This window comes from Podarcis raffonei, chromosome 14 (genome assembly GCF_027172205.1).
Source record: "Podarcis raffonei isolate rPodRaf1 chromosome 14, rPodRaf1.pri, whole genome shotgun sequence".
NCBI lineage: Eukaryota > Metazoa > Chordata > Lepidosauria > Squamata > Lacertidae > Podarcis > Podarcis raffonei.
The window spans coordinates 50,227,000-50,253,890 of record NC_070615.1 but is presented as its reverse complement, the minus strand read 5'-3'; the positions used below and the strand labels follow the sequence as shown (position 1 = coordinate 50,253,890).

Sequence of the window (26,891 nt, the reverse complement as noted above, 5' to 3'; positions counted from 1 at the left end):
GCCTCTGAATGATGCCAGGACATTATGAAGAAGTTCAGAGATAGGGAACCCAGGGCCTATCAGACATTGCTGGACTACAGCTCCCATAATCCCTGAGCATGGAGATGCTGGCTGGGCCTGGTGGGGGTTGGAGTCCAACAGTATCTAGAAAGCCGCAGGTGCGCATGCAAAAAAAGTCCTATAGGTATGCATTTTTATTCTGCAGGCAGAGGACAGTCTTTCTGCAATGACGTTTGAATCTGACACAGAAACGGTGAGTTTTACAAGGATGTTCTCTTTCTGTACACTTTACATACCCTTTCAGTGACAGCGCTTTCATACAATGGAGGCTCAGGTGCTCTGTGGATGAGCCCAGAGCAAGCCAAATTGTCAGGCTGGCACTCGCCTTCCTCCCCGTGACCTAGAGTTAAACATTTGACAGAGTTTCATTGAATTTTTAACTTAGCCTCATGGTCATATCATGGGATCCTGGTTTTAAACAAACTACGGTTAGTTTCATAACAGTATTCATAATATTCCATTTGGACTGATTTGTGCGCAGCATGGTGATATTGATGCAGGTGATCTTGAGTTTTTAAAACACCTTGGAAGAAATTTTCTCCTGTTATATAATGTGGTAGGTTTTTTCCCCAGCAGCAAACTTAATATCAGGCATGTAGGTGTGAATTTGTTTCATCTATTGTGACTGTTTGTTTCCAGGCAACAATTCTGGACTCATCTGGGTATTTCTCTGGACCACTCCACTAATCCCAAATCTGCAGCATTCATTGTTCTAGTAGTAGTTGCTAATATATAAGAAGCTGTTGGTAGTAAGCCTTTTTTACAAAAATAAGTGGGCTGTACTTTATCCCTGGTATGTGTGTGTGTTTGTGTGTGTGTATAGTAATGCTACTGTAATATGGAAGTTTAAGTGAGAAACCTGGACAAGGAACAAAATTAGATGTTTTACTTATACAGCATTGTAAGATATTGTCTTGTTTATTGCATTGGGAGGGAGCATGTGGTGCTTCAGCTGTTGTTGGACAACAACAACTCCTGAGTCCAGCATCATCTGAAGGGCCGCAAGTTCCCTATTCCTATTTTATTGACTTATTTTGATGAAAATTTCAGCTTTCAGGTTAGCGATTTGTTGATAAAGTTTTGGAACTTTAGTAAACCTGGCTGGCTAATTAGAACCCCACTTTCTACATACGTATAATGGCAGTGGCGCTGTTGTTCCCTGCTCAGAAAATAAATATACTGTTTGTAGCCATCATGTGAATCCAAACCAATGAAATTGGTGAATTTCAGTGCCAAATAAATATTTCTTTCAGAAACTGAAGAAGAAAACATCTCGCAAGCCTCCAAAATCACCAAGTAAGCATGACTAGACCTTTCCCTTTCCCTGAAATCACCTAATGACAATGCGTCATTTGATTCTCTGTCGTTCTCTAGCATGAAATATGCTTCAGTGCAGTGGGGAGGGGAGTCTGAGAGTGCTGGGATAGGGAATTGAATGGTCTCTCCAAAAAAGCTTTAAGATAGGAAGATAAGCTTTAAGATAAATATTACTGGCTGCTTTTACCTGGCTAAGGAATTCAGCCTTTTATTATCTTGTGGTTTACATACTTCTCATTATATGTACATTACTCTGAACAATAGCCTCCTATATCCAAGTAGTAATTCTAAGGCAATTAGTTCATACATCCTTTGCAGCTTTACTCAGATGAAATGTTAGAAGCTTATTGCTGCTGCAGTTTTAATCCGTAGCACTGACAGGTGTGTTTTTTTTCTTGCCTCAGAGTCTCCATACACCTCTAGCACATGTTTCCATTCTAAAAAGGCTGGATTTCTGAGAACCTTGAAGGGCACAGACAGTAAGCACTTTGAAATCCCCTTGGTTAAAGCACCAAGGCAGCTGTGGCACGGATCGTTCAAGCAAGGTATCCACATGCAAAATCAGTTCTTTCTACAAGCTTCTTACTGCATAATCTTTGAGATGTGGGAACAAGGGCAATATATCTCTTTCCCATGCCGTGAATGTAAAAAAAAAAAGAGTATCCAAAGTGGGAGGCGCTCCTGCCAGCCCTGTCCCACTTTCTGGGAGGAGCTAGCAATGGGCTCCTCCCAAGTGACCTAGGGGTTCTTCTGTTACCTTTGAATATCAGTTGCTTCGCTATAGGATGACGCATCACCTCTGCCAGCTCTGTTCTTGTCGCATGTAGATTACACATTGCTTTGTCCGGTTACTGTGACTTGCCACTCTTTCAGCACTGCTAACATGGCAGCCACTTCACAACCTTCACACCTCCTGAGCTGCGCTGCTTTTGTCTTTCTATAGCAATTCAGATATGCGCGCAGTCAACTCTCCTGCGTTCTCCCCTTGCCCTTTCACTAGGTGCTTGGATGAACCAGACGAAGTCGGACCCTGACGTGGGTCCTGTGCTGACCACTCTTCCTGGCAGCACACCAGAGTATCTGAAGGAAGCTTTGGGCATGAAGAAGCCAAAACACGCTCGCTCTGCCGGCAGTGGTGAGTCACAAAAAGGGAACAGCAGCTTTAGGATGATCCGTAATGGCGAACAGGTTGCATTTCAGGGTAGCTTAACCTTGAGAAAACCTTCATGTGCTTTCAAGGACTTCTGAAGCAAGGAAAATCTGTTTTGGTCCTGCGGTGCCCATCAATAAACTTGTGACATAGATAAATTCTTAGAATCAAAGGATTGTAGAGTTGGAAGGGACCCCGAGGGTCATCTAGTCCAACCCCCTGGAATGCAGGAATCTCAACTAAAATATACTTAGTAAACTTGCAATGACAATAAGTCCAGGTGCAATACCAAATATAAGTGGTATACGATTTTAATTAAAGGTAAATGCTCCAGTGAGTTTGCAACAGGTGCATCTTTTTAAACTTGTAAAAATCAACTGTCTCGGTTGTTTTCTGGGATTTTTATAATGGACAGGAAGTCATTGCAGTCTTGGAATATTTCTACCATTCCTTTCAGCTCCCATTTATTTATTTGGGGATGATCTTTTCCAGGCTACATCCCTGGAACTCCAGACTACAAAGAAAAAGAAGATATGTATGATGAGATAATTGAATTAAAGAAGGTATGGATCACAAACTCTACATATTTATTTTTTTCTATTGCACCTTTCAACCCAAAGGTGTCCAGGGTGGTACACAATATTTTATAAAATGCATGCAGTAGTACAGAGATCAGAAAACCGACAATATACATGAAGTAGGTGGGGGGTTTTTTAAAAGCAAAGTCAAAAGGAAATCCACCTTAGGTCTTCAGCCATTTTCATAGGCCTGAAGAAACAAGCATGTCTTGACTTGATGCCTCCGTCTCTGCATCCTGCAAAATGCAGTTTCTGAAGACTCTCAGTTGTAATGGGGGGTGGGGGAGTTTGGCCCTAATGGATGCAAATAAATCTCTGCAAATCTGTAGGGAGTATCTGCTCAGGAACTGAACAGCTGCTGGCAGGATTTCCAGGAGGGGATAGTAATTGGGCTCCAATAATAATAATAATAATGATTATGATAATAATAATAATAATAATAATAATAATAATAATAATAATAATAATTTATTTATACTCCACATGTCTGGCTGGGTTTCCCACCCAGGGCCCCTGTTTGGGCTGCACCACCTTCCCTTCCTGTTTGCCTTCTACTTCCATATTACTTGACCTAATATTCTGACTTCCACTGCCCTGTCATTTTGCACATCATCTCCAGTTTCCCATTCCCTGGTTGCATGGAAGGCCTTCTGGCACAGTGGAGAAAGCGAGATGGAGCTGTGGGAATGGGGGAAGGATGCTGCGCAGGACAGGGAGCCTGGCTGAAGAATTATGGGGTTTTTTTATTGCTTCATCTACTCTCTCCGTTAGTTTGTTCTGTTCTGATTTTTGAGATCTGGGGCTGGCAGTTCTGTTTTGCATTTGTAAAAAGACAACAACAAGCAAATGCAAAAGGAAGAATGTCACCGATGTTTATTTACCGTGGAGCTGCAAGGAGAAATTTGTCAGAATGGATGTTCTGGCTCCACTGTCAGAGGCAGTGTGGCTGCGAATGCCAGTGGCTCGAAACTGCAGGAGGGGAGATTGCTGTGAGAACAGGATGCTGGACTAGATTAAGGTTACCGGGCGTCCCCATTTCCCGGGGACAGTCCCCTGATTTACAAATCAGTCCTCTGACAAAATCCTATCATTCCTACTGAAGTTGAAAAGTGTCCCCGGATTCATTGAAAAAACATCTGGTAACCTTACACTAGATGGGCCATGGGCCTGATCCAGCTGCGCTCCTCTTATGTCAGCACAAGTAGTGCACACAAACCCTCTTCATTACAGACAATACAAGCCCAGAAAAGTGAAGCAGATCGGATGAAAACCAAACTTCGGCGACTCGAAGAGGAAAATAACCGAAAGGACAAACAGATTGAACAGCTGCTGGATCCCTCCAGGGTGAGTTGTGCGCTCCTGGGGGAAAAAAATGCAGTTAAGGGGAATGTTTGAATCTATTCACTTCGTTCTTGGTTTTCTAAACAGGACAAGGAAAATACTTCCTAACTCGGGCAAGAGAGGCACAATATTTTCTATCTGTAGTATTTGTTTGTTTTATTTGTACTGTTGTAGGATAGAGAGAAACACCTGCTTTACTGTTGTAAATCACCTTGATGTAATGGGTGCTCACTGTTTTAGATACACTATATAATGAAATAATAATAATAATAAACTTTACACCCCAAAAAGATATAATGGGTGCTCTGTAAAAAATAATAATACAAAATTAAAGATTCCAGTTGCACAACTCTGGGTACATTTTTGTCCTTTCACCATCAGACTCAAGGCAGCAGACACCTAGTGTCTCATCCAGGCAGTGACCAGACCTGCTTTGCTTCACAAAGAGAGCTGCATCAAGTGCCCTCAGACAATACCTTGGTCTATTTATAGCCAGAAAATCTGAAGGATGGCAGCTTGAGGAATGTAGTGAAAGTTTGTCAGTGAGAGCTAGAAGCATGGTGGCTGAATTTTGACCCAAGGAAGGAGCCTGGTTCAAATTTTTCCTCTACTATGATCTCACTAGATGATCTTTGGCAAACCAATTTCTATTTTTAGCCTCAGCCACCCCACTCCCCTCAAATCTGCAAGTTGGGGATAATTTTTTGTGTGTGTGAGGATCACAATAAAAGGACATGAATTGCTATGAAAAGGGTCCATCTTCATTTTTTATCTTGTGCAAAGCACTTGGGTTCATGAAACACTTTGTGAATAGTGAATAATATTAATGTTCTTGCTTTTACAGTGGTCTGAATTTGGCTGGATGCGGACAGAGCAGAAAAATGATACCAGCTCGGTATTGTGCCTTCTCTTTTCCCTATCTTCCTTTCTAGCTTAAGAATTGTTGGTGGACCAGAACATACTGGGTTTGTAGAGTGACCAAGTGGCTAAACTGTGTATTACAGTACACAAGGTGAAAGTGCTCATGAAATGCCAGAAGGTTTTCTTTTGTTTTTAATGTGGATGTGCTTGCATCTGGATTCTCCTTGCTATTCAGAACTCGGTTTATTAAATTGCCCTGAATTGCAAAGCACACTACAAAAATGAACACAGAACCTTCCTCTAGGCTTGCAGCCAAAGAATAAAGACAAGAAACGTTAAAGAGGAAAATCAAGTAAATAGGCAGGAGAGGCCAGAATATGCCAGGATGAATGGATGGTCTAAGGCGGAAGAGAGGTGGGTGTCAGGTGAAAGGCTAATTTGAGTCCTGGGGAGAGGCAGAGAGAAACAGGCGGGGAATAGGGAAGGCAATGGGGGACAAAACTAGAAGAGTAGCAGAGCAAAGGGTCCAAGGAAAAGCATCTAGGGAAAGAAGGTGGGGCAGGACCATTAAGATGCTCAGTAGTAAATGCAAGAGGCTTATACAATAAGTGAGGGGAAGTCAGCAAGGAGAATGGCACAAAATAATAGGACTGAAACAGAAAATACCAACCTAGCAGCAGTGGGTTATGGTAAAGTGAAGTGGCCTAAGAGTTGACACAGGAAGACCAACAAGAGAAGAATTGCAATAATCAGAGCAGAAAATAATAAGAGGGTGGATTAAAGTGTTGGTAATGTCTGTAAAAAGGGAAGAGAAAATGCCAAATGTATTAAGTGGTTGAAAAGACAAGACCTGGCAAGAGCCTGGACATCAGCAGAAAAAGGAAGAGAATGGCTTTTTAAAAAAATAAAAAAGGGAGGAGGAGAACAGAGAACCAGATTATCAATGTGAGGTTAAAAAGGGCTGATAAGCAAGAAGAAAACAGCTCTATTTTAGTACAGCTAAGCTTGAGGGAAATGGGCACCCGTCCAATGAGAGGTGGTGAAGAAAGCAGCAGAGGCAAGAGAGGAATGGAAAGGTTGAGTGAAGAACAGCAGAACTAAAGGTCACCCGCATAAAGGTTGTATCGAAGGTCAGGAAAACAGATAATGAGACTGAGACACAGCACCTAGAGAAGGGGATGCTTGGGAACTTTGGTAGCAAGAGGGAAAGGTGGTTTCTGTTTTCCTTTCCTTTATTTTGTTGTATTCTCAGTTGATCCCTTTGTCTCAGGAGGTTTATATTGACCTGCCTTTTGCTGAGACTGCCCTGCCTCTCATGGGTTTGTAGGCAGCGCAGACAAATGGTGAATTGTGTACGCACAATGTCTTAGGCAACGTGTGCTTCAGGAGAGGCCCTGTGTGCTTTCTCTTTGATAGATGCTTAACGGATTGAAGCAGAAGATCCTCAAACTGGAGCAGCAGTGCAAGGAGAAAGACAACACTATTAAGTATGCCAAATTCCATCAGTTTGTTCATTTAATAGTTTTCACCCTGATTTTCCATCCTTGCAGAAGTTCAAGGTTGCTAGCAATAAATCAGTTACAAAAGCATATTGAAAACATAGGTGTCATAAAATGACAATTCCAGCAAGCAAAATTGAGCTAAACCAGGAGCGAAGCCCATGAGAGGACCGAGCAGATCAGGAGCTCCATCTCCTAGGGGCTGAGCTCTTTTGCCTCACCCCATAATTTTGGGGGGAAGCCATCCCTCCCCCAATAGCAGCTGAAGGAGACAGAGAGGAGGAGCCACCAGCCATTGAAGCCGTGCTGGCGCCGTGTTTGGCTCCTCCCGATTTTGTGACACCACGTGCGTGCGACACCAGCCTCCCCCCCATCTGAAACAGATAGTTACCATACAGGCCCAAAGCATCCTGAAAAAACAGCATCTCGTCCTGGGGAAGGGGGACCAATTAGGCATTCCAGGGCAAAGGGTTTCACAGCGCACGCCACCAGTGGGAAGGCCTTGCTTGCACACCTGCTAGACAAAACCACTTGTGGGTTGTAGAGCAGGGCCTCTGTTGAACTAAGCATTCACAGGGGAGGAGGCAGTCCTTACGATGCTAAGGTTCCCAAGCGTGGCGCTTGTGTTGAAGATTGTATTGTGCTGGGCAGAGGGAGATCGCAAAAGCATTATGTGTCAGAGGCAGATGCTATGGCCACAGCAATCCTATTCTGGAGCAAGTGGACTTTCTCTGATGCTGCTGAAATATAGATTGCCCCACGAATGATTGCTCCATTTCTGGCAACCATGAATTATATGAAAATGCAGTTGCTAGGAAAATAATGGGAACATCCTCTTACAAGTGTGATGTGCTTTGGTTCCTCAGGGCAGCCTGAGTGGCCTGGTGGCCTCGCACATTGTCTACGGGAATCTAGTGCAAGTCAGTAGACTAGACCAGGGAGATGACAGGCCAGCTGGTGGTGGCATCTGCCCCCCAGAGAAATTTTCCAAAAGCCTTCTTAAAGCAATCAGAAACTTTGGTTATGATCAGTACTGTTGGTGATAATTTTGTCTTACAGTAAGGGGCGAAAAAGGAATTCCTGCTGGCTTCGCTGTTAACAAATGTTCATGGTTAATTTATGTCTCTTCTTCTGTTCTGCCAGTTTCTACATCTTTTATTTTTCTAATGTGTGTTTTCTATCACTAAAAAGCAAACTCCAGACAGATGTGAAAAGCACTAATGTGGAAGAAATGAAAATTGCCCTGCAAACCTATTACGAGGAGGTACATTTTTCTTTTGCTCGTGCTGAAGGGGGAGAACATAATTAGAAAATTTCAATAAAAAGATGGAACCAACTTAGGTTTGGATTCTGTGTCCCAAATGGGCTCTCCATGTTTCCCTCCCAATGGATGATGGGTAAATGTGTCCATTGTTCGTGCTGCTGGATCTCATGCATTTCTTACAACAGAATTTCACCATGGAGAAAATGCTTCTCCATTACATGGGCAACCCAAGTAGTTTCTTAGGGCTGTGATGTATAGGGGTGCCAGAAAATCATTGTGCAACCCGAGAGGTATGCACACCCAGATACGGCGATGCAAACTTAGATGGCCACAGACCATGCCAGAGCTGTGCTCTGGGAACCCTCTGCAGAATTGCAAGGCACCCTAGTTGATTTCACGGTGCAACTACTTAGTTTCCAGAGTGTCACCATCCTATCTTCCTGCTCTCCTTCGCTCCTTTTCGCCCACCTGATGCAGCTTGGTAGCCAATGCTTATGAAGCCGCTTCCTTTGCACCTTGGTCCTTGCTCTGTCTCCCTGCTAATGCAAGCCATCCTTTTACAGATCCAGCGACTCCAAACCCTACTGGCAAAATCGAAGACCGTGCAACGAAAGTACGTTTATTTCTTCGGGGCTGTATGCATGTGTATAAGTTTTTGCTCGCTAATTTTTATACTTCACTAATAGCGGTGAAGCGAGAAGATGTTAAGAGCTTTAAAAAAAATCATCTCATCACTTAGACGTTGTTTTGGGTTTCTTTCCCCGACGATGGATCTTTCATGTCCCACCTATGTTTCATTATTTCCAACTAAAGAGAAAAGGAAGTTTGTTGAAGGTATTTCCTACTAAGGTATGTCACCAGGTAAAGCAGGGGTAGGGAACCATATTTCTGATGAATAGTTTATCTCTGAGGTAATCTGCCAAGGGCTGTATGCTAATAGGGGGTGGAGCAGAAGCCAGAAGTGGGTGGGGCCAGAGTCAATAGTGGGTGGGGCTGCCCCTTCTCTTTCTTTTTGACATTCCCTTTGCTGTCTCTCACTCTTTCTTCCCACTTAATGGGCTGCTGGGGGGAGGAACAAGTTACTCTTGTCAGAGGTGTGAACTTGCAGAGGGCTTTTGAAATTAATTCAAGAGTCTCGTGAAATTAGGCAGAGAACTGCAGTTTCTGACCTTTGCATTGCAGTTTTAGGTTCACATCCTCATATTATGAAAACTACTCTTAAGTCAAGACAATGGCCTCTTAAAGGCTAACACCTACCGTATTTTTCGCACCATAGGACGCACTTTTTCCCCTCCAAAAATGAAGGGAAAATGTGTGTGCGTCCTATGGTGCGAATGCAGGCTTTCGCTGAAGCCTGGAGAGCGAGAGGCATCGGTGTGCACCGACCCCTCTCGCTCTCCAGGCTTCAGGAAGCTATCCGCAAGCCTTGCAAGCCCGGCGGGAGTTCCCGCGGGCTCACAAGGCTTGCGGGCAGCAGCCTGCAGCCCCGGCGAGTGTCCGCAAGCCCTGCGCGCCCGGCGGGAGGTCCCGACGGGCGCGCGAGGCTTGGGGCGGCAGCCGGTCACCCGAAGCACGGGGAGCCCTCTGGAGGGCTCTCCGTGCTTTGGGCGAGTGTCTGCAAGCCTTGCGCGCCCGGCGGGAGGTCCCGACGGGCGCGCGAGGCTTGGGGCGGCAGCCTGTCACCCGAAGCACGGGGAGCCCTCCAGAGGGCTCCCCGTGCTTCGGGCGAGTGTTCGCAAGGCTTGGGGCGGCAGCCGCGGCTGGGGGGGGGGGAATAATTTTTTTTTATTCATTCCCCCCCCAAAAATGAGGTGCATCCTATGGGCCGGTGCGCCCTATAGAACGAAAAATACGGTAGTTGGTTGGCTGGCATTCCATCTCATGAAACAATTGAATTTAAGGTAATTAAGGCTGCAGCCTTGATACCTGCTTAGGTAGAAATGGGCACACTGAAATAAGTAGGATTTACTTTTAAGATTCATGCTCAAGTCGCACTGAAGTCAGTACCCTCCCTGATCCTATAAGCCCTATTGATTTTACTGCACCTTATTTTCCAAGCTCCAGTGAAAGCACTTCAGGCTGTAGCTAAACCATTTTGAAATTATCTACTTCCTTTCCACTGGATTATTATCAAGTTAAATTTTAAGAACATGTTCCTATGGAACAGGAAAATATATTTCATAGCAGGATCAAGTTGTAAACCATTTGAAAACAATCAAAAGCAGTGAAGCAGAATTCTGAGATAGCCTTTAATTTAAGCAAATAATCCCTCATCCTGACCCCAAAGAAGGCTGCCTTTAGAAATTGATAGGATTCTGTGTAGTCATCTAGTCATTTAAGTGTTCTCAGGTGAATGTGTCATGGAAATTACATACCTTCCAACAAAAAATAATCCCACAGTCAGGGCTCTCTATGTATTCTGCAGGCTTAATTATAAGTATTGATGTGGAAACTTGAGGTTCTCATTTTTCATTGGTTAAAAATAAATACATGTTTCCAGTCCACATGCTTACGAAAAGAGAAAAGATTGGAAACATACAGGAAATTTTAATCTACCCATGTCTTGGAAACAATTGAAGCCCTAGGACCAGCATGGGGAACCTGTGGCTCCCAGCTCCCATCAGCCCCAGGCAGCATGGCCAATAGCAAGGGATGATGGGAATTGTAGTCCAACAACATCTGGAGGTCCTCTGATTCACTGCCCCTGCTCTAGGACATGGGCAGCACCTCCAGCGTTTGGGGCAGAGTCTCAAGTCCTGGACAATTATTCCTCCCTCTACCCTTAGGATAGTTAAATATTATTAAAAACATGCCATGCTTGCAACAAGCCTCTAAGCAAGTAGGTACCGGTTTAATCTGTGCCGAGAAGTTTGGGAATATCCCAGGTTAGTTGATCTGGGGGTCGGGGGTGCACATCCTGCACCCAGATCCGAAGCACATTGCAAAAGAGGGTAGATTAAGGGAACGCTTCTGTATAAATGTGGTGAAAATAGCATTTATCCTTTTTTCCACTGAATGAAGGTTCCCAAATCCATGTTATGTGATTCTTCCACAAATGCCACATTTCTACCACACCTTTGGTTCAGTCTAGCGGGTTGCAGTTTCCCCCACCTAAATCCACTTACCATCTTTTCATAATCTCCCCGCTACACATACATGCATCACTTCTCTGCGCTTCCCTCTCATCTCACCTTGAGCACTTGCAAATACACATGCTGACATATACATACAAACTCCCAAGTTGTATGTATACTGACACATACATACAAACTCCATGTCCTGCCTCAATCCCAGCTTCCCTGAAGGGGGCAAATCAGTGGCTGTCACTTCAATCAAACTGAAGTATCTAGCGGTGATTTTTAGTCTGCATTCAGCATGCAGAACTTTAGGTTAACCCAGAAGGGACTACAACCTAGTGATAAGACTACAAGTTTGCATGCAAAATGTCTCCTGGATCCAGTCCCTGGCTTCTCCACGTACAGTACAAGGGCTCAGACAGCAGGTGCTGGAGAAGGAAACCCTTCCAAGCTGCTGCCCGTCCGAGTAGACACTACTAGGTTCAATCCTCATATGGGGCAGCTGCATATTCCAGGGTCCCTTCCAACGCCATATAATTCTCTGATTTTATGATTGCCCACGGTGCATAGTTAAGCAGTGGAATTTGCTGCCATGTAGTGATGGCTGTCAACCTGAATAGCTTTGAAAGAGGATTAGACAAATAGCTATAAGTCATAAGGCTGTGTCGTCTTCAGTACTGGAGGCAAGGCATCTCCAGTTCTGAATTCCAGTTGCTGGAGGATATGAGCAGAAAAATGCTATCCTGCTCATCTGGTTCCCCTGTGGGAACGTGATGCAGGACTAGACCGGCTTTCCGTCTGATCCAGGTGTTGTGTTGTGTTGTGTTCTTACTGGATGGACCAGGGGTCAGCAACCTTTTTCAGCCGTGGGCTGGTCCACCGTCCCTCAGACCATGTGGGGGGCCGGACTACATATTTTTTTGGGGGGGGGAATGAACGAATTCCTATGCCCCACAAATAACCCAGAGATGCATTTTAAATAAAAGGACACATTCTACTCATGTAAAAACACACTGATTCCTGGACCGTCCACAGGCTGGATTGAGAAGACCATATCCGGCCTGCGGGCCTTAGGCTGCCTACCCCTGTGATAGACAGATAATCTGGCCCATGATAAGACAGCCTCATTTGTAATGGGTATTGTGAATTAATAATAATAGTAATAATAATTTATTTGTACCCCTGCGCATCTGGCTGGATTTCTCCAGCCACTCTGGGCGGCTTCCAACAAAGATTAACAATACATTAAAATGTCACACATTAAAAACTTCCCTGAACAGGGCTGCCTTCAGATGTCTTCTAAATGTCAGGTAGTTGTTTATCTCTTTGACATCTGATGGGAGGGCGTTCCACAGGGCGGGTGCCACTACCGAGAAGGCCCTCTGCCTGGTTCCCTGTAGCTTTGCTTCTTGCAATAAGGGAGAACAATAATGCAGAACAAAGCAACCCAGTCTTGAGAAGAGGACTTAACACCCACATGCAGAAACAGAGAAAGAAAGAGAAATGGAGATAGTTCTGAAAGTAGAATAAGCACTTATTTTGTTGTTGTTCCTTTTTCAAACCCTGAGCCCTTGGTAAATAGGAGTGCTTCTGTAACTTGAGTGTTTGGGGAGCCCGATTGGAGGTGAATGCTAGCAGGACTTCCTATTCCTAGAAAAAAAAGACTCTTAACTCTAAAAGTTGCCCAGATACTATAGACATCAGGTGAAAGATCCAAAGGAGGAAGAAAATGTTGGAAGTTCTGAAGGAAGAGGCAAGAGAGAGAGAGAGAGAGAGGTCTGTGCAATGCGAGGAAGACCGGAGGATTGTGGAGCTCAAGGTAGCGTGGGGAAGACGTCTAGTAAGATTAACGTTATTCTGTGTCTTGAATGCCACTAACTTGACTGAAATCACAGTAAGACCATTGAAAAGCTCCAAGGGTGGGGATTCCAGACTGGACTTCTGAAAGGGAGAGGCTTTTAGGACCAGCGTCCTTATCTCAGGTGTAAATAATAGATTCATCAGCTGCACCCACCTATGCTCCCACGCTTTGTTGGAACAAGGGGGGATTAAGAACTGTGTAATAATAATATGACATTTATATACACTTTTTCTCCTAGGAGCTGCACATAGCTCTCCCCCTCCCCATGTTATTCTCATAACCCTGTGAAGTATGTTGGGCAGAGAGATATTGTGATTAGCCCAAGATCACCCAGTTTGCTTCATAGCTGAACCCTGGGCTCCTAGGCCGTAGTCCAGCACTCTCACCACTGCACTATATTGCCCCTTGTTACCAGCAATGTGTGCTGCGCTTTGCACAGTACAAGAGGACAGGCTCCTGCCCCAATGAATTTAACCTCTACAATTTGACTTGGGAGGGAAATGGAATCTGGAGTAAAGAGGGGAAGGACATTCAGCTATTTCAACAGAGTCTTGGAGCATAAGGCTTTCGTGGACTTCCATCCGGCATCCCGTGAAGTGAATGGAAGCTTTTCATGGCATAATAGATGCTTTGGTCTTTAAGGTGCTGCAAGACTTTTGGTTGTTCCTGCTGAAAGAGGCTAACATGATTATTCCCCCCAACATGTTGAAATCTCTTATTGCTACAGTTACAAATATTTATTCCTAGTGTGAGGACCAGAGTTGTTGTTTATTTCCAAAGGAATTGGGGGCGAAAGGTGGCATTTTGAGGGACAGTTTGAAGGAAGAAGGAGGTACAGTATTCTGGGAGGCTGTTCCAAGCATGAGGAGCAGGAAGGGAGAAATGGCCTTGAGAGAGCAGGAGAGCGCTGGGTGCTGCAAAAATTAAAATCACAAGCAGAGGTATAGACAGCTATGAGGTGGCGTCCGCAAAAGGATTTTGACTTTAAGTTGTCCGAAAGAGATTCAGGATTCATCTGAGCTCAGCAGCACATTTGTTGATACAGCTGTTGCTTGGGCTCAGTTTTAAGTTGAAGCCATTACACTTTTTCATTTCTTTGGCTTGTGTTGCATATCACTTTTGAGGTGAGCAGTTCCTGATGATTTCATCAAGGGCAACCTCCAGAGAAAGGACTTTCCCTTCTCAGCCTTCAGTATCCTGGCTTTCCCCATCCCCCATCCAATTCTGATACACATATTTAAAATGAAATTTACGGTGTCCTCGTGAGCTGGAAGCCCCAATCTGGAAACAGTATAATTTTATCATTAAACGATATTCTGCACATACAAAGTGTTTTAAAGTCTATTCTCAATATGAGACACAGCAGCAGGAGACAAGTAACTCTTATCTGCAAGCAGAAAGCTACTTAACTCAGAGGCCATTTTTCCTTGCAAGGGGCAAAAGTTTTGGATGAACCACCTCCCAACCTCACCTGTTGTGATGCATCCCATTGGTTCCCCATTATTAAATAAGCTGAGCAACCTTTGCCAACCTGGTGCCCTCCAGATGTTGTTGGATTACAAGCTGCAGCAGCCCCAGCTGGCACAGCCATCTAGTCCAAAACATCTTGAGGGCACCAGGTTGGTCAAAAGCAAGGATTTATTTTTCCCTGGATAGTTCTGCATGCCATAAAGCAGGTATAGGGGCACCAGGCCATTAAAGGGCTGACTTTGTGATGTATGATTTAAGGTGCACGATAGAAGCATGTCCCTGAATGCTGCCTTGTCCTGCGTTCTACTGATTTTCCTGAATCTAAACAGCTTCCTGATAGCACGAGCTCCTGCCTGAGTCGCTGGTTGTTGTTGTTGTTGTTAATGTCCTATCAGTGACAGCTCCCCAACAATAAAATAAATGCATAAGTAGACTGTCTTTTCCTCTAAGGAACACAAGGCATAGCACTTGGAGCTAATCCTTTGTGGGGGGGGAAAGGGATGCAAATTTAATAAATCAATAAATAAAATGAGTAAAAATATTGTAATGACCTGATAGAGCATAACTGGCCCAATGCCACCCTGAAAATTGGATGGCTTGGTGTGGATTTGATCCTGTACACTGTATACTGAATCCAGTATTCTGTATGCTTCCCTGCACTGGTGCTCAAGTCTCCTTGGTGTGAAAATAATCAGGGGGGCATGTTTGCCATTGGTCGCTGTGCTGCTGCACTGTTGCTTGTGCATACATCCCATCCAAGAGTCAAGTCAGCTTGTTGATCCCAAGTCTAGTTAGATGCTCCCCCCCCCTGCATTTTCAGTCTTGGCTACAGCTGTTCCCTTCCCCCCATTTCCACATGCAGGTCCCCTCCGGAGAGCAAACAGCAGAAGGTCCTCAACGCTGCCATCCTGCAGTTATCTAGGAGCATCAAAGAGCTGCAGGATGAGAACCGGAAGCTGAAAGCAGACCTAGAGCACGCAATGAGCAGCTCCCCTGCCTCCGGCAGAGCAAAGAGTAAGTTTCTCAAGAATACCAGCTGTTTTGATTCTGTTGTGTAAAAGAGGAGTGGGTTGCAGTGCTGTGGTCCTCATGCGGTGGCCCCCGCCCAGGTCCCTGCAAGTGGAAGCGTCTGGGCATGCGAAATCTCCCAACCCCCAGGGAGAATCTGTCATGAGCTGCTGTGGCTAAAACTGGGAGCCGCTCAGCTCTTTGGCATGGCTGACTTGTGTGATGAGCCACCAGGACTGTAGTCTGGAGGGTTAGGTCAAGTGTTGTCTGGTACCGGCCTGTCTGTCCAGACTGGCTATTATGACATATATTACCATTATTATTATTATTATTATTATTAATTATTATTAATTATTATTATTATTATATTATTATTATTATTATTATTACTACTACTACTACTACTACTACTATTATCCTGCCTTTTCCCTTACGGGACTCAAGGCAGCTTACAAGAACCACTAACAACACAGAGAAAAGAAATCATTCAAAAACAATTAAACATTGATAGAATTAAAACTACATAAATATATTAAAAGAGCTGTTGAAAACATACAGATCATTACAGTAATAACAACACAGCACCATCCCTTTCATTAAAAGCAGTCAGTTGCCAAAAAGCCTCTTGGAACAAGAAAGATCTTCCCCTGCTGGCCGAAGGTCAGCAGGGAGGGAGCCACTCTAGCTTCTCTAGGGAAGGAGTTCAAGAATCTGGGAGCAGCCAGCAAGAAGGCCAAATCCTGCATCCCCACCAAACATGCCTGTGAGGGTGGTGGGAAGGTCTCAGAGCCTGGGCAGGTTCGTACAAGGGAATACGGTCTTTCAAGTAGACTTTTAGGGAGAAAGAGCAAAAAAAGGCTCTGTTTGGACTCAGACTTTACCTGGGTACTTCCAGTTTTCCTGGCTCTGGTGCGTTTTCCTTATTTGACTCCTGGTTATGCCCTTAAGGGACGCGGGTGGTGCTGTGGTCTAAACCACTGAGCCTTGGGCTTCCTGATCAAAAGGTCGGCGGTTCAAATCCCCATGACGGGGTGAGCTCCCATTGCTCGGTCCCAGCTCCTGCCAACCTAGCAGTTTGAAAGCATACCAGTGCAAGTAGATAAACAGGTACTGCTCCAGCGGGGAGGTAAACGGCGTTTCTGTGCACTGCTCTGGTGTCAGTGTTCCATTGCGCCAGAAGCAGCTTAGTCCTGCTGGCCACATGGCCCAGAAAAACTATCTGCAGAGCGGACAAGCGCCGGCTCCCTCGGCCTGTAAAGTGAGATGAGCACCGCAACCCCAGAGTCGTTTGCGACTGGACTTAACTTTCAGGGAACCCTTTACCTATGTCCTTAAAAGCTTGGCTGCTGGGACAGGGCAAAGGACCATCTAGTCCAGCGGCCAACCAGATGCCTATTGGAAACGGCCAAGCAGGCCCTGGGGGCAGCAGCCACACTCTCCCTATCTGTCAATTCCAGTAACAGGCATTCAGTGGCATCCTGCCTGTGCCAGTGGAAGTAAAACCTTGCCATTGTGGCTAGTAGCCGTTGACAGCATTATCCCCAAGGAATTTGCCTAATCCTCTTTTAAAGCCATCCAAGTTGGCAGCCATCACTACCTCTTGAGGGAGCAAATTCCTTGGTTAAACTATGCGCTGTGTGAAGAAGCACTTTCCTTTCGCCTGTCCTGAATCTTCCAGCATTCCGTTTTATGGGATGGCCCTGGGTTACAGCGTTACGAGGGAGAAAAACTTCTCAGGGCCCCCTCTTTCTATGCCAGGCAGTATCTCATAGACCTCTGTCATCATCATCATTTTTGATTTGTATACCGCCTTTCTATCTCACAATACTCAAGGTGGTTTACAAGCTAAAGAGACAAAAAATGTACATCTTATAACAATCTAATGCAATACAAAAATGTGATAATAAAACGTAACTTTAAAATAGGCAACCTCCATCAAAAAAGTAACATTCAACAATCATTAGAATAGTATAAAATAATAATATCAACATATAAAAGTTAAACACAAGTCCACTCAACAGTCATAATAATATCTAAACTATAATCAATAAAACAACGGCAAGCCACAGTACATAAAACAATACAATACACATTGAGAAGCAGAGGGTGGAGCAAGGCAGGTGGAAGGAGGCCTTGCCTGATGGAGTCTCTCCCCTCACAGTTCTTCCTCCAGGAACAGCTCCCTTATGAGGACTCCTAGGGCCGGAGGGTGGGGCAAGGCAGGTGGAAGGAGGCCTTGCCTGATGGAGTCTCTCCCCTCACAGTTCTTCCTCCAGGAACAGCTCCCTTATGAGGACTCCTAGGGCCGGAGGGTGGGGCAAGGCAGGTGGAAGGAGGCCTTGCCTGATGGAGTCTCTACCCTCACAGTTCTTCCTCCAGGAACAGCTCCCTTATGAGGACTCCTAGGGCCGGAGGGTGGGGCAAGGCAGGTGGAAGGAGGCCTTGCCTGATGGAGTCTCTCCCCTCACAGTTCTTCCTCCAGGAACAGCTCCCTTATGAGGACTCCTAGGGCCGGAGGGTGGAGCAAGGCAGGTGGAAGGAGGCCTTGCCTGATGGAGTCTCTCCCCTCACAGTTCTTCCTCCAGGAACAGCTCCCTTATGAGGACTCCTAGGGCCGGATGGTGGAGCAAGGCAGGTGGAAGGAGGCCTTGCCTGATGGGGTCTCTCCCCTCACACTTCTTCCTCCAGGAACAGCTCCCTTATGAGGACTCCTAGGGCCGGAGGGTGGAGCAAGGCAGGTGGAAGGAGGCCTTGCCTGATGGAGTCTCTACCCTCACAGTTCTTCCTCCAGGAACAGCTCCCTTATGAGGACTCCTAGGGCCGGAGGGTGGGGCAAGGCAGGTGGAAGGAGGCCTTGCCTGATGGAGTCTCTCCCCTCACAGTTCTTCCTCCAGGAACAGCTCCCTTATGAGGACTCCTAGGGCCGGAGGGTGGAGCAAGGCAGGTGGAAGGAGGCCTTGCCTGATGGAGTCTCTCCCCTCACAGTTCTTCCTCCAGGAACAGCTCCCTTATGAGGACTCCTAGGGCCGGAGGGTGGAGCAAGGCAGGTGGAAGGAGGCCTTGCCTGATGGAGTCTCTCCCCTCACAGTTCTTCCTCCAGGAACAGCTCCCTTATGAGGACTCCTAGGGCCGGAGGGTGGAGCAAGGCAGGTGGAAGGAGGCCTTGTCTGATGGAGTCTCTCCCCTCACAGTTCTTCCTCCAGGAACAGCTCCCTTATGAGGACTCCTAGGGCCGGAGGGTGGGGCAAGGCAGGTGGAAGGAGGCCTTGCCTGATGGAGTCTCTCCCCTCACAGTTCTTCCTCCAGGAACAGCTCCCTTATGAGGACTCCTAGGGCCGGAGGGTGGGGCAAGGCAGGTGGAAGGAGGCCTTGCCTGATGGAGTCTCTCCCCTCACAGTTCTTCCTCCAGGAACAGCTCCCTTATGAGGACTCCTAGGGCCGGAGGGTGGGGCAAGGCAGGTGGAAGGAGGCCTTGCCTGATGGAGTCTCTCCCCTCACAGTTCTTCCTCCAGGAACAGCTCCCTTATGAGGACTCCTAGGGCCGGAGGGTGGGGCAAGGCAGGTGGAAGGAGGCCTTGCCTGATGGAGTCTCTCCCCTCACAGTTCTTCCTCCAGGAACAGCTCCCTTATGAGGACTCCTAGGGCCGGAGGGTGGAGCAAGGCAGGTGGAAGGAGGCCTTGCCTGATGGAGTCTCTCCCCTCACAGTTCTTCCTCCAGGAACAGCTCCCTTATGAGGACTCCTAGGGCCGGAGGGTGGAGCAAGGCAGGTGGAAGGAGGCCTTGTCTGATGGAGTCTCTCCCCTCACAGTTCTTCCTCCAGGAACAGCTCCCTTATGAGGACTCCTAGGGCCGGAGGGTGGGGCAAGGCAGGTGGAAGGAGGCCTTGCCTGATGGAGTCTCTCCCCTCACAGTTCTTCCTCCAGGAACAGCTCCCTTATGAGGACTCCTAGGGCCGGAGGGTGGGGCAAGGCAGGTGGAAGGAGGCCTTGCCTAATGGAGTCTCTCCCCTCACAGTTCTTCCTCCAGGAACAGCTCCCTTATGAGGACTCCTAGGGCCGGAGGGTGGAGCAAGGCAGGTGGAAGGAGGCCTTGCCTGATGGAGTCTCTCCCCTCACAGTTCTTCCTCCAGGAACAGCTCCCTTATGAGGACTCCTAGGGCCGGAGGGTGGAGCAAGGCAGGTGGAAGGAGGCCTTGCCTGATGGAGTCTCTCCCCTCACAGTTCTTCCTCCAGGAACAGCTCCCTTATGAGGACTCCTAGGGCCGGAGGGTGGGGCAAGGCAGGTGGAAGGAGGCCTTGCCTGATGGAGTCTCTCCCCTCACAGTTCTTCCTCCAGGACCAGCTCCCTTATGAGGACTCCTAGGGCCGGAGGGTGGAGCAAGGCAGGTGGAAGGAGGCCTTGCCTGATGGGGTCTCTCCCCTCACACTTCTTCCTCCAGGAACAGCTCCCTTATGAGGACTCCTAGGGCCGGAGGGTGGGGCAAGGCAGGTGGAAGGAGGCCTTGCCTGATGGGGTCTCTCCCCTCACACTTCTTCCTCCAGGAACAGCTCCCTTATGAGGACTCCTAGGGCCGGAGGGTGGAGCAAGGCAGGTGGAAGGAGGCCGTGCCTGATGGAGTCTCTACCCTCACAGTTCTTCCTCCAGGACCAGCTCCCTTATGAGGACTCCTAGGGCCGGAGGGTGGAGCAAGGCAGGTGGAAGGAGGCCTTGCCTGATGGAGTCTCTCCCCTCACAGTTCTTCCTCCAGGAACAGCTCCCTTATGAGGACTCCTAGGGCCGGAGGGTGGAGCAAGGCAGGTGGAAGGAGGCCTTGCCTGATGGAGTCTCTCCCCTCACAGTTCTTCCTCCAGGAACAGCTCCCTTATGAGGACTCCTAGGGCCGGAGGGTGGGGCAAGGCAGGTGGAAGGAGGCCTTGCCTGATGGAGTCTCTCCCCTCACAGTTCTTCCTCCAGGAACAGCTCCCTTATGAGGACTCCTAGGGCCGGAGGGTGGGGCAAGGCAGGTGGAAGGAGGCCTTGCCTGATGGAGTCTCTCCCCTCACAGTTCTTCCTCCAGGAACAGCTCCCTTATGAGGACTCCTAGGGCCGGAGGGTGGGGCAAGGCAGGTGGAAGGAGGCCTTGCCTGATGGAGTCTCTCCCCTCACAGTTCTTCCTCCAGGAACAGCTCCCTTATGAGGACTCCTAGGGCCGGAGGGTGGAGCAAGGCAGGTGGAAGGAGGCCTTGCCTGATGGGGTCTCTCCCCTCACACTTCTTCCTCCAGGAACAGCTCCCTTATGAGGACTCCTAGGGCCGGATGGTGGAGCAAGGCAGGTGGAAGGAGGCCTTGCCTGATGGAGTCTCTCCCCTCACAGTTCTTCCTCCAAGAACAGCTCCCTTATGAGGACTCCTAGGGCCGGAGGGTGGGGCAAGGCAGGTGGAAGGAGGCCTTGCCTGATGGAGTCTCTCCCCTCACAGTTCTTCCTCCAAGAACAGCTCCCTTATGAGGACTCCTAGGGCCGGATGGTGGAGCAAGGCAGGTGGAAGGAGGCCTTGCCTGATGGAGTCTCTCCCCTCACAGTTCTTCCTCCAAGAACAGCTCCCTTATGAGGACTCCTAGGGCCGGAGGGTGGGGCAAGGCAGGTGGAAGGAGGCCTTGCCTGATGGAGTCTCTCCCCTCACAGTTCTTCCTCCAAGAACAGCTCCCTTATGAGGACTCCTAGGGCCGGAGGGTGGAGCAAGGCAGGTGGAAGGAGGCCTTGCCTGATGGAGTCTCTCCCCTCACAGTTCTTCCTCCAGGAACAGCTCCCTTATGAGGACTCCTAGGGCCGGAGGGTGGAGCAAGGCAGGTGGAAGGAGGCCTTGCCTGATGGAGTCTCTCCCCTCACCATCCCCACACACTTTACACTGAAGAAGTCATATCCTTCAGCATCGACTTCTGGCTTTCTGTTCTTGGCTTTGTCCTAGAATCATAGAATCATAGAGTTGGAATAGACCACAAGGGCCATCGAGTCCAACCCCCTGATGGCTGCTTACAGCTCTGAGCAAATTGGAGCATAATTGACCGGACTGTTCTTACGTAGGGTGGATGGGAGTCCAAACAGGAACATAGGAAAACAAGCTTTTGTGGAGCCTGAAATGATCAGGGCAACCAGGGAGCAGACAAAAGCAGTTTCATGGGCTGCCGCCTCTAGCACTAGCCAAAGGAAGTGAGCAGAAGAGCCACACGCTCCTTTGGCCCCTACCCAACCCTCAGTGCAGGCTGATGCCTTGCTTTTCTTCTCCCATCTCAAAAGCCTGCTTAACTATTTCCTGCCAAAGCGGATGCACTACCAGAGACGGCTGCCTTAATAGCTGCCAATACACTATCTGGTATTTTGTCCATTTTTGGACAGGGGGCATGTCGCTCCCTTGCCCCACCTGAGCTTCAGCCAACAAGAGGCAGCTTGATTGGATGTCAAAACATCTCAAGATTAATCTGCTGCTCCGGCTTTTATAAATAGCGTCTCTCGGATGCCCTGCAGCTCTGTGGGCCTCTCCTTTCAGGGATTTGTGTCTCTCGCAATCTGACTTCCACTTTGAAAACCTTGTTAACTTTCCTCCAGATTACACTGAGTGGAGCAGACAGAGGCTGGTTCGGCGGATTTCAAGGCTGGAGAAAGTGAGTGATGGGAGCCCAATCGCTATCTTAGCGCTGCTGGGAAAGAAACGGTTGCAGTTGCTGAACCCCTTGGTCCATTTGCAAAGAGACTAGACCCAAGGAACTTGCTTATATAGGTGTTTGTGTGTGAGAGAGAGATGCTAATTGGCATATTTTTAGGATGTGAGCATTACCATTACCGAGCAGTTGTTCGGGGGTCACTGGGCATCTTCGGTGACTAGACTATGTAGGACAAGGCTGAGGATCCCCTTTTGCACAACCTCCTGGGGAGCCGCATGCCAGCAGTGAACCTGGCCAGGTGCAGAGGTGGCCACAGCAAGAGATGCATCTTTTACCTACACTTCAGCTACGCAAAAAGCGAGAGAGAAGCATTTTCCATCCAGGCAATCAAGAGGCATCCTCACACATCCCCAGCCAGGCAAAGGAGGGCATAGTATAGGGCTGGTGTGGGAGGTGGCCTGAGATGATGGGGCACGATTTGAGAAGAGTCTCCAGGGCTGGTTGGAAAGGCCTGGATATTTCCCATCCCCCTGGTGCAGAGTAAGCACTTGGATTAGTTCCAAAATCACAAACCTTCTTTGTAGGAAGTGCTTATGGTGATGATGATTTGAGAGGAGAGTCTAGCTTATAAGCAGCTTCAGTGGTCAACCCTCTCTTAGCCTCGGAAACTGCTTGACTCTCTAGAGCAGCCTTTATCAACCTTGGGTCCCCAGATGTTGTTGGACTACAACTCCCATCATTCCTTGCCAAGCATGGCCAGTGGGAGTTGTAGTCCAACAGTACCTGGGGACCTAAGGTTGAAAATGGCTGTTCTGGAGGGTTGAGCTGGTGTTTGCCACTGGTTGAATGTTCTACGACCACAGATGATTTCTGCACACCAGGACAGGGTTTTGTGTGCCCCTAGATCAGTAGACTGCTATAATGTGCCTCACTCTTTTCCCTTTCCATATTTCCAGAAAATGGATGAGATGCAGAATGGCAGGCTTTCAGAAACTAGCACTTCATCGTTGCTCACCCAATTGGGTCAGTCAGCTGCTGAGGAAGGTGACCCTCCAGAAGAACGTGAGCGTCTTCGCAGACTAGTGAACAAGCTGAAAGGCCAAAAGGACGTCCTTCAGAACCAACTGGCTGCTAAAGAGTTAAGTCTCTAGGTATCGCCAGAAACAGCACAGCTGCCTTTGGTTGCAATCTTGGGTGGTACAGTCATATGTATGTGAATATCTTTTGGTGCTCTATGCAAGAATCTTTCTGCATTTTTAATTTGGCCATTTTCCCCAGTTAAAATTTAAAAGTGCTTTAAAAAAATCCAGGCCCTAAGAATGCTGCTTTCCTTACAGCAAATATGTGCAAAAGCCAGATTTGCTAGCAAAAAGCTGAAGTTGTAAGTGTGTTTGTTTATTTAAAAATCTTTGTAGCCTGCCCTATACAGTATATCATATTGCTCTCAGGAGCAGGGTACACAAATGCAGGTTATAAACAACAATTTCATTGTTATGCAGAGCAGATAATGCTAAAAACCACACAACGACAAAAGTGGGTTTCTTATTACCATTCTCATCTGCACAATCAATGAATCATGAACGCCTGCAAGAACGACCATGTCTTGATCTGGTGCCAGAAGTAAAACAAAAGTGGCGCCAGACGTGCCTTCCTTACTCACAGGATGATTGTCGTTCCTCCTCCACAACCTTGACAAGTTGGTGGAGCCTGTGACCCTCTAGAGTCGGACCCAGTAGGAGTTGCAAAAGAGACTTAGCAGGAGTTGTGCAAGAGCATGACTTCATAGCAAATTGACTCTGGCCCAGAAGCGCTATCAGCAGAGCTGGCAAAATGTTCCCATTTCGGCACAGTCAAGGCTGTTGACCTGTTAGCACCATGTCCTTTTGTTGTCAATTTTTTGGCAAATCCCTGAGGTTGTTGAGCTGTTACCCCCATCTTCTTTCTTGCAAGACTCTGCTGGCGAGTTAGAGGTTTGTGGCTAGGTTAGTTGCCCTGCCTAGTTTTGTTTCAGGGGTCCTTCTGCAAGTTACTCCAACCTTCCCCAATCTCCTGCTGCACTGGAAGATTCACAAGATCCAAGTGGTGTGCCTCAGGATCCATTCATGATGTTGCACGTGCTACTTTCTTGGTGCCCCCTCCAAAAGTAGACACCCCAAACAACTCCTTGCATTGTGTGCGCTGTAGAGGCGCCTGCAGGTTTCAGAGTTCTGTGGAACTGGAAACTCTGTGCAAATGATTTGTTTTGTACTTCTGCAGGGAAGAAATCCAGAAGCTGACAGAGAAGGTGGGAGAACTGGAGGGAAGCCAAGAAGCAAACTGTAGGCTGGCTGGAATTGATGCCACAGAACCTCCCAACCAGGTAAAAAAACCACAGTTCAATATGTTTGGTACAGCAGGTCACCTAATATTAATTGACTTCTGTTGAAACTTCTGTGCAGGCTGCTTGGCATGGATTTCAGAGATTGCATCCCTTCTAAACCCTTCCTCCAGCCAAGTATTGGATTTTATGTTTATGGGTATGAAAGAAAGGCGGGGGGAGCCTTTTATATTCTTACTCTAGGTGGCTAAAGGAGAATGATGTATGACCTCCTAATAGCTAAGGCTGGCTTGGAGGAAATGTGTAGCTTGGGGATGTGAGTGGAGACAGAACACTTAATTGCTGGTAACTTGGCTGGGAAATCTCTGTCCTCACTTGTTCCTTCACTGATTTGTTAATAGCAGGAAAGTCCTCTGTACTGAAAGGCAACGCCATCTTTTTGCCTTGGCTCTCACAGTGCTTGGAATTGGCAGTTATTCTCTCTTTCTCTCCATCTACTCCTTCCTCTTCTCCCCCACTAACTCTCTCATTGTCCCAATCCTTTCTTTCTCTTCTCCGCTTACCAGTTCTTTGCCACATTCTTCCTCCATGTTTGCATGACTTCTTTTCCGTCATTCATTTGTTGATCCTTCCAATTTCTTGCTTCTTGCATATGTCTCTATCCCCTCCTCCCCTCATTCTTACAAACTAACTGCTGTTCCTGGTTTAGGCGTAATGAGAAGCTCCAACAAGTTTAAGCCAGGAAGCAGGTGCTTTCCTATCTTCTTGTGCCTGCATCAGAGGAGAAGGGTGGAAGGAGTGAGCATGCAAGCCCAAGACTCAAGCAAGCTCATTTATGAAACACTACACCAGGGATGCCAAACCTCCACTTATAGGCCTAATTGGGGCTATAAGGCTATTTCAGCCAAGCCATGCCCACCTGGATAAAGGTAAAGGCTTGACCTGGATCCTGCCCACCTGTCAGTTGACCAGCAGGATGTGTGAGAGGAATGATCTGGCCCAACAGCTGGAACCACTTCCCACAACTCCATCAAACTATGGCTTAGTGTCGCATCTGAACAGAAAGAACCATGTGTGTCCAAACAGATACATACTAATTCTTATGTCACTGCGGAAGAGCACAGCTGAGGGAGAGTCCTCCTTTGGCACTGCTCCATATTTTTTGTGGACCCCCAACTCCTGAACCATGAAGAATAGAGAGTAGGCTCCAAAGAAGGTGCCTCCCTCGGTGTGTGACTCAGAACTACCATTCAGCTAGCAACAAACAGTTCTTTCTATATAATTCAAAAATTTCCTGAATAGTAGTCAAGTGAACTGGTCAGGATGCCAACCTTTTATCTTCACTTACCTGAGAGGTTTATGGGGCTTCTTAAGGTTTGTGTGGACGCGGCTAGCGCTGTGGTCTAAACCACGGAGCCTCTTGGGCTTGCCGATTGGAAGGTCGGTGGTTCGAATCCCTGCGACGGGGTGAGCTCCCGTTGCTCGGTCCCTGCTCCTGCCCACCTAGCAGTTCAAAAGCACGTCAAAGTGCAAGTAGATAAATAGGTACCGCTCCGGTGGGAAGGTAAACGGCGTTTCCGTGCACTGCTCTGGTTTCGCTAGAAGCGGCTTAGTCATGCTGGCCACGTGACCTGGAATAACTGTCTGCGGAGAAACGCCAGCTCCCTTGGCTAGTAAAGCGAGATGAGCGCTGCAACCCCAGAGTCGTTCGCAACTGGACTTAACTGTCAGGGGTCCTTTACCTTTTTAAGGTTTTGTGTGCGTGTGTGTATTACAACAAAAACATTTGTTTTTTGCAGCGCTGGCACAAGCAGTTGCTCATTGGTGCTAACATTCCATTCCTCCAAGCTGTCCCTTTGACAGCAGCAATCACCATTCCTCTGGATTTCTGCTTCCCCATTCATACTTTCTCCAATGTTATTTTAAGGGCCTGCAGAACTGTCAGCCCAGCTGGCGACCGTTGAATCCAGCATGCATGCTAAAGTTCAGAGGTTCAGATTTGGAGTGCCCACCTCCTTGCTCTCCTGAGCATCACAGAAAGGAACAAGCTGCTCGGGTCATCCAGAGACAATGGAAGGCCTACCACACCAAGGTGATGCTCTTTCAGCTGCAAAGGGAGGGGGAGGTATATTTTTGGAGCAGAAGAGTACAGAAATCGGAGGACGGGAGGAACCGGGATGATAGTGACACCCTTTGGCATGTGAGACTCTGCACCTCCTCACCTCTCAAAGGCCAACATGCTTTCAAATCTATCCTTTAAAAACAAAAGCCACCCACTCCTAATTTCTGTGCTTGTACAGGGCAATTGTTAAGGATGCTGGTTTTAACAAATGGGCTTTAAATCATTATCAGAGCCTCACACTTTTCATGCAGAAGGTCCCACGCTCCATCTACAAAGATGTCCTGGATGAGAGGCAGACAATATACCCTTGTCTGAGACCGAGCCAC

General features: G+C 47.5%; 1 protein-coding gene across 1 annotated transcript in view; it reads left to right on the top strand.

The window, feature by feature from the left end:
- The window catches only part of IQCE (IQ motif containing E), a 37,340-nt gene that overhangs the window by 3,339 nt on the left and 7,110 nt on the right, over nucleotides 1-26,891 (top strand). The window contains exons 2-16 of the mRNA XM_053364520.1: nucleotides 206-253; nucleotides 1,314-1,356; nucleotides 1,782-1,922; nucleotides 2,378-2,512; nucleotides 3,020-3,090; nucleotides 4,336-4,449; nucleotides 5,291-5,341; nucleotides 6,724-6,794; nucleotides 7,998-8,070; nucleotides 8,634-8,683; nucleotides 15,341-15,492; nucleotides 22,071-22,126; nucleotides 23,083-23,264; nucleotides 24,383-24,485; nucleotides 26,371-26,535. Of these exons, the coding sequence (XP_053220495.1) occupies nucleotides 206-253; nucleotides 1,314-1,356; nucleotides 1,782-1,922; nucleotides 2,378-2,512; nucleotides 3,020-3,090; nucleotides 4,336-4,449; nucleotides 5,291-5,341; nucleotides 6,724-6,794; nucleotides 7,998-8,070; nucleotides 8,634-8,683; nucleotides 15,341-15,492; nucleotides 22,071-22,126; nucleotides 23,083-23,264; nucleotides 24,383-24,485; nucleotides 26,371-26,535 (1,455 nt within the window). The remainder of the gene's footprint in view (nucleotides 1-205; nucleotides 254-1,313; nucleotides 1,357-1,781; nucleotides 1,923-2,377; nucleotides 2,513-3,019; nucleotides 3,091-4,335; nucleotides 4,450-5,290; nucleotides 5,342-6,723; nucleotides 6,795-7,997; nucleotides 8,071-8,633; nucleotides 8,684-15,340; nucleotides 15,493-22,070; nucleotides 22,127-23,082; nucleotides 23,265-24,382; nucleotides 24,486-26,370; nucleotides 26,536-26,891) is intronic.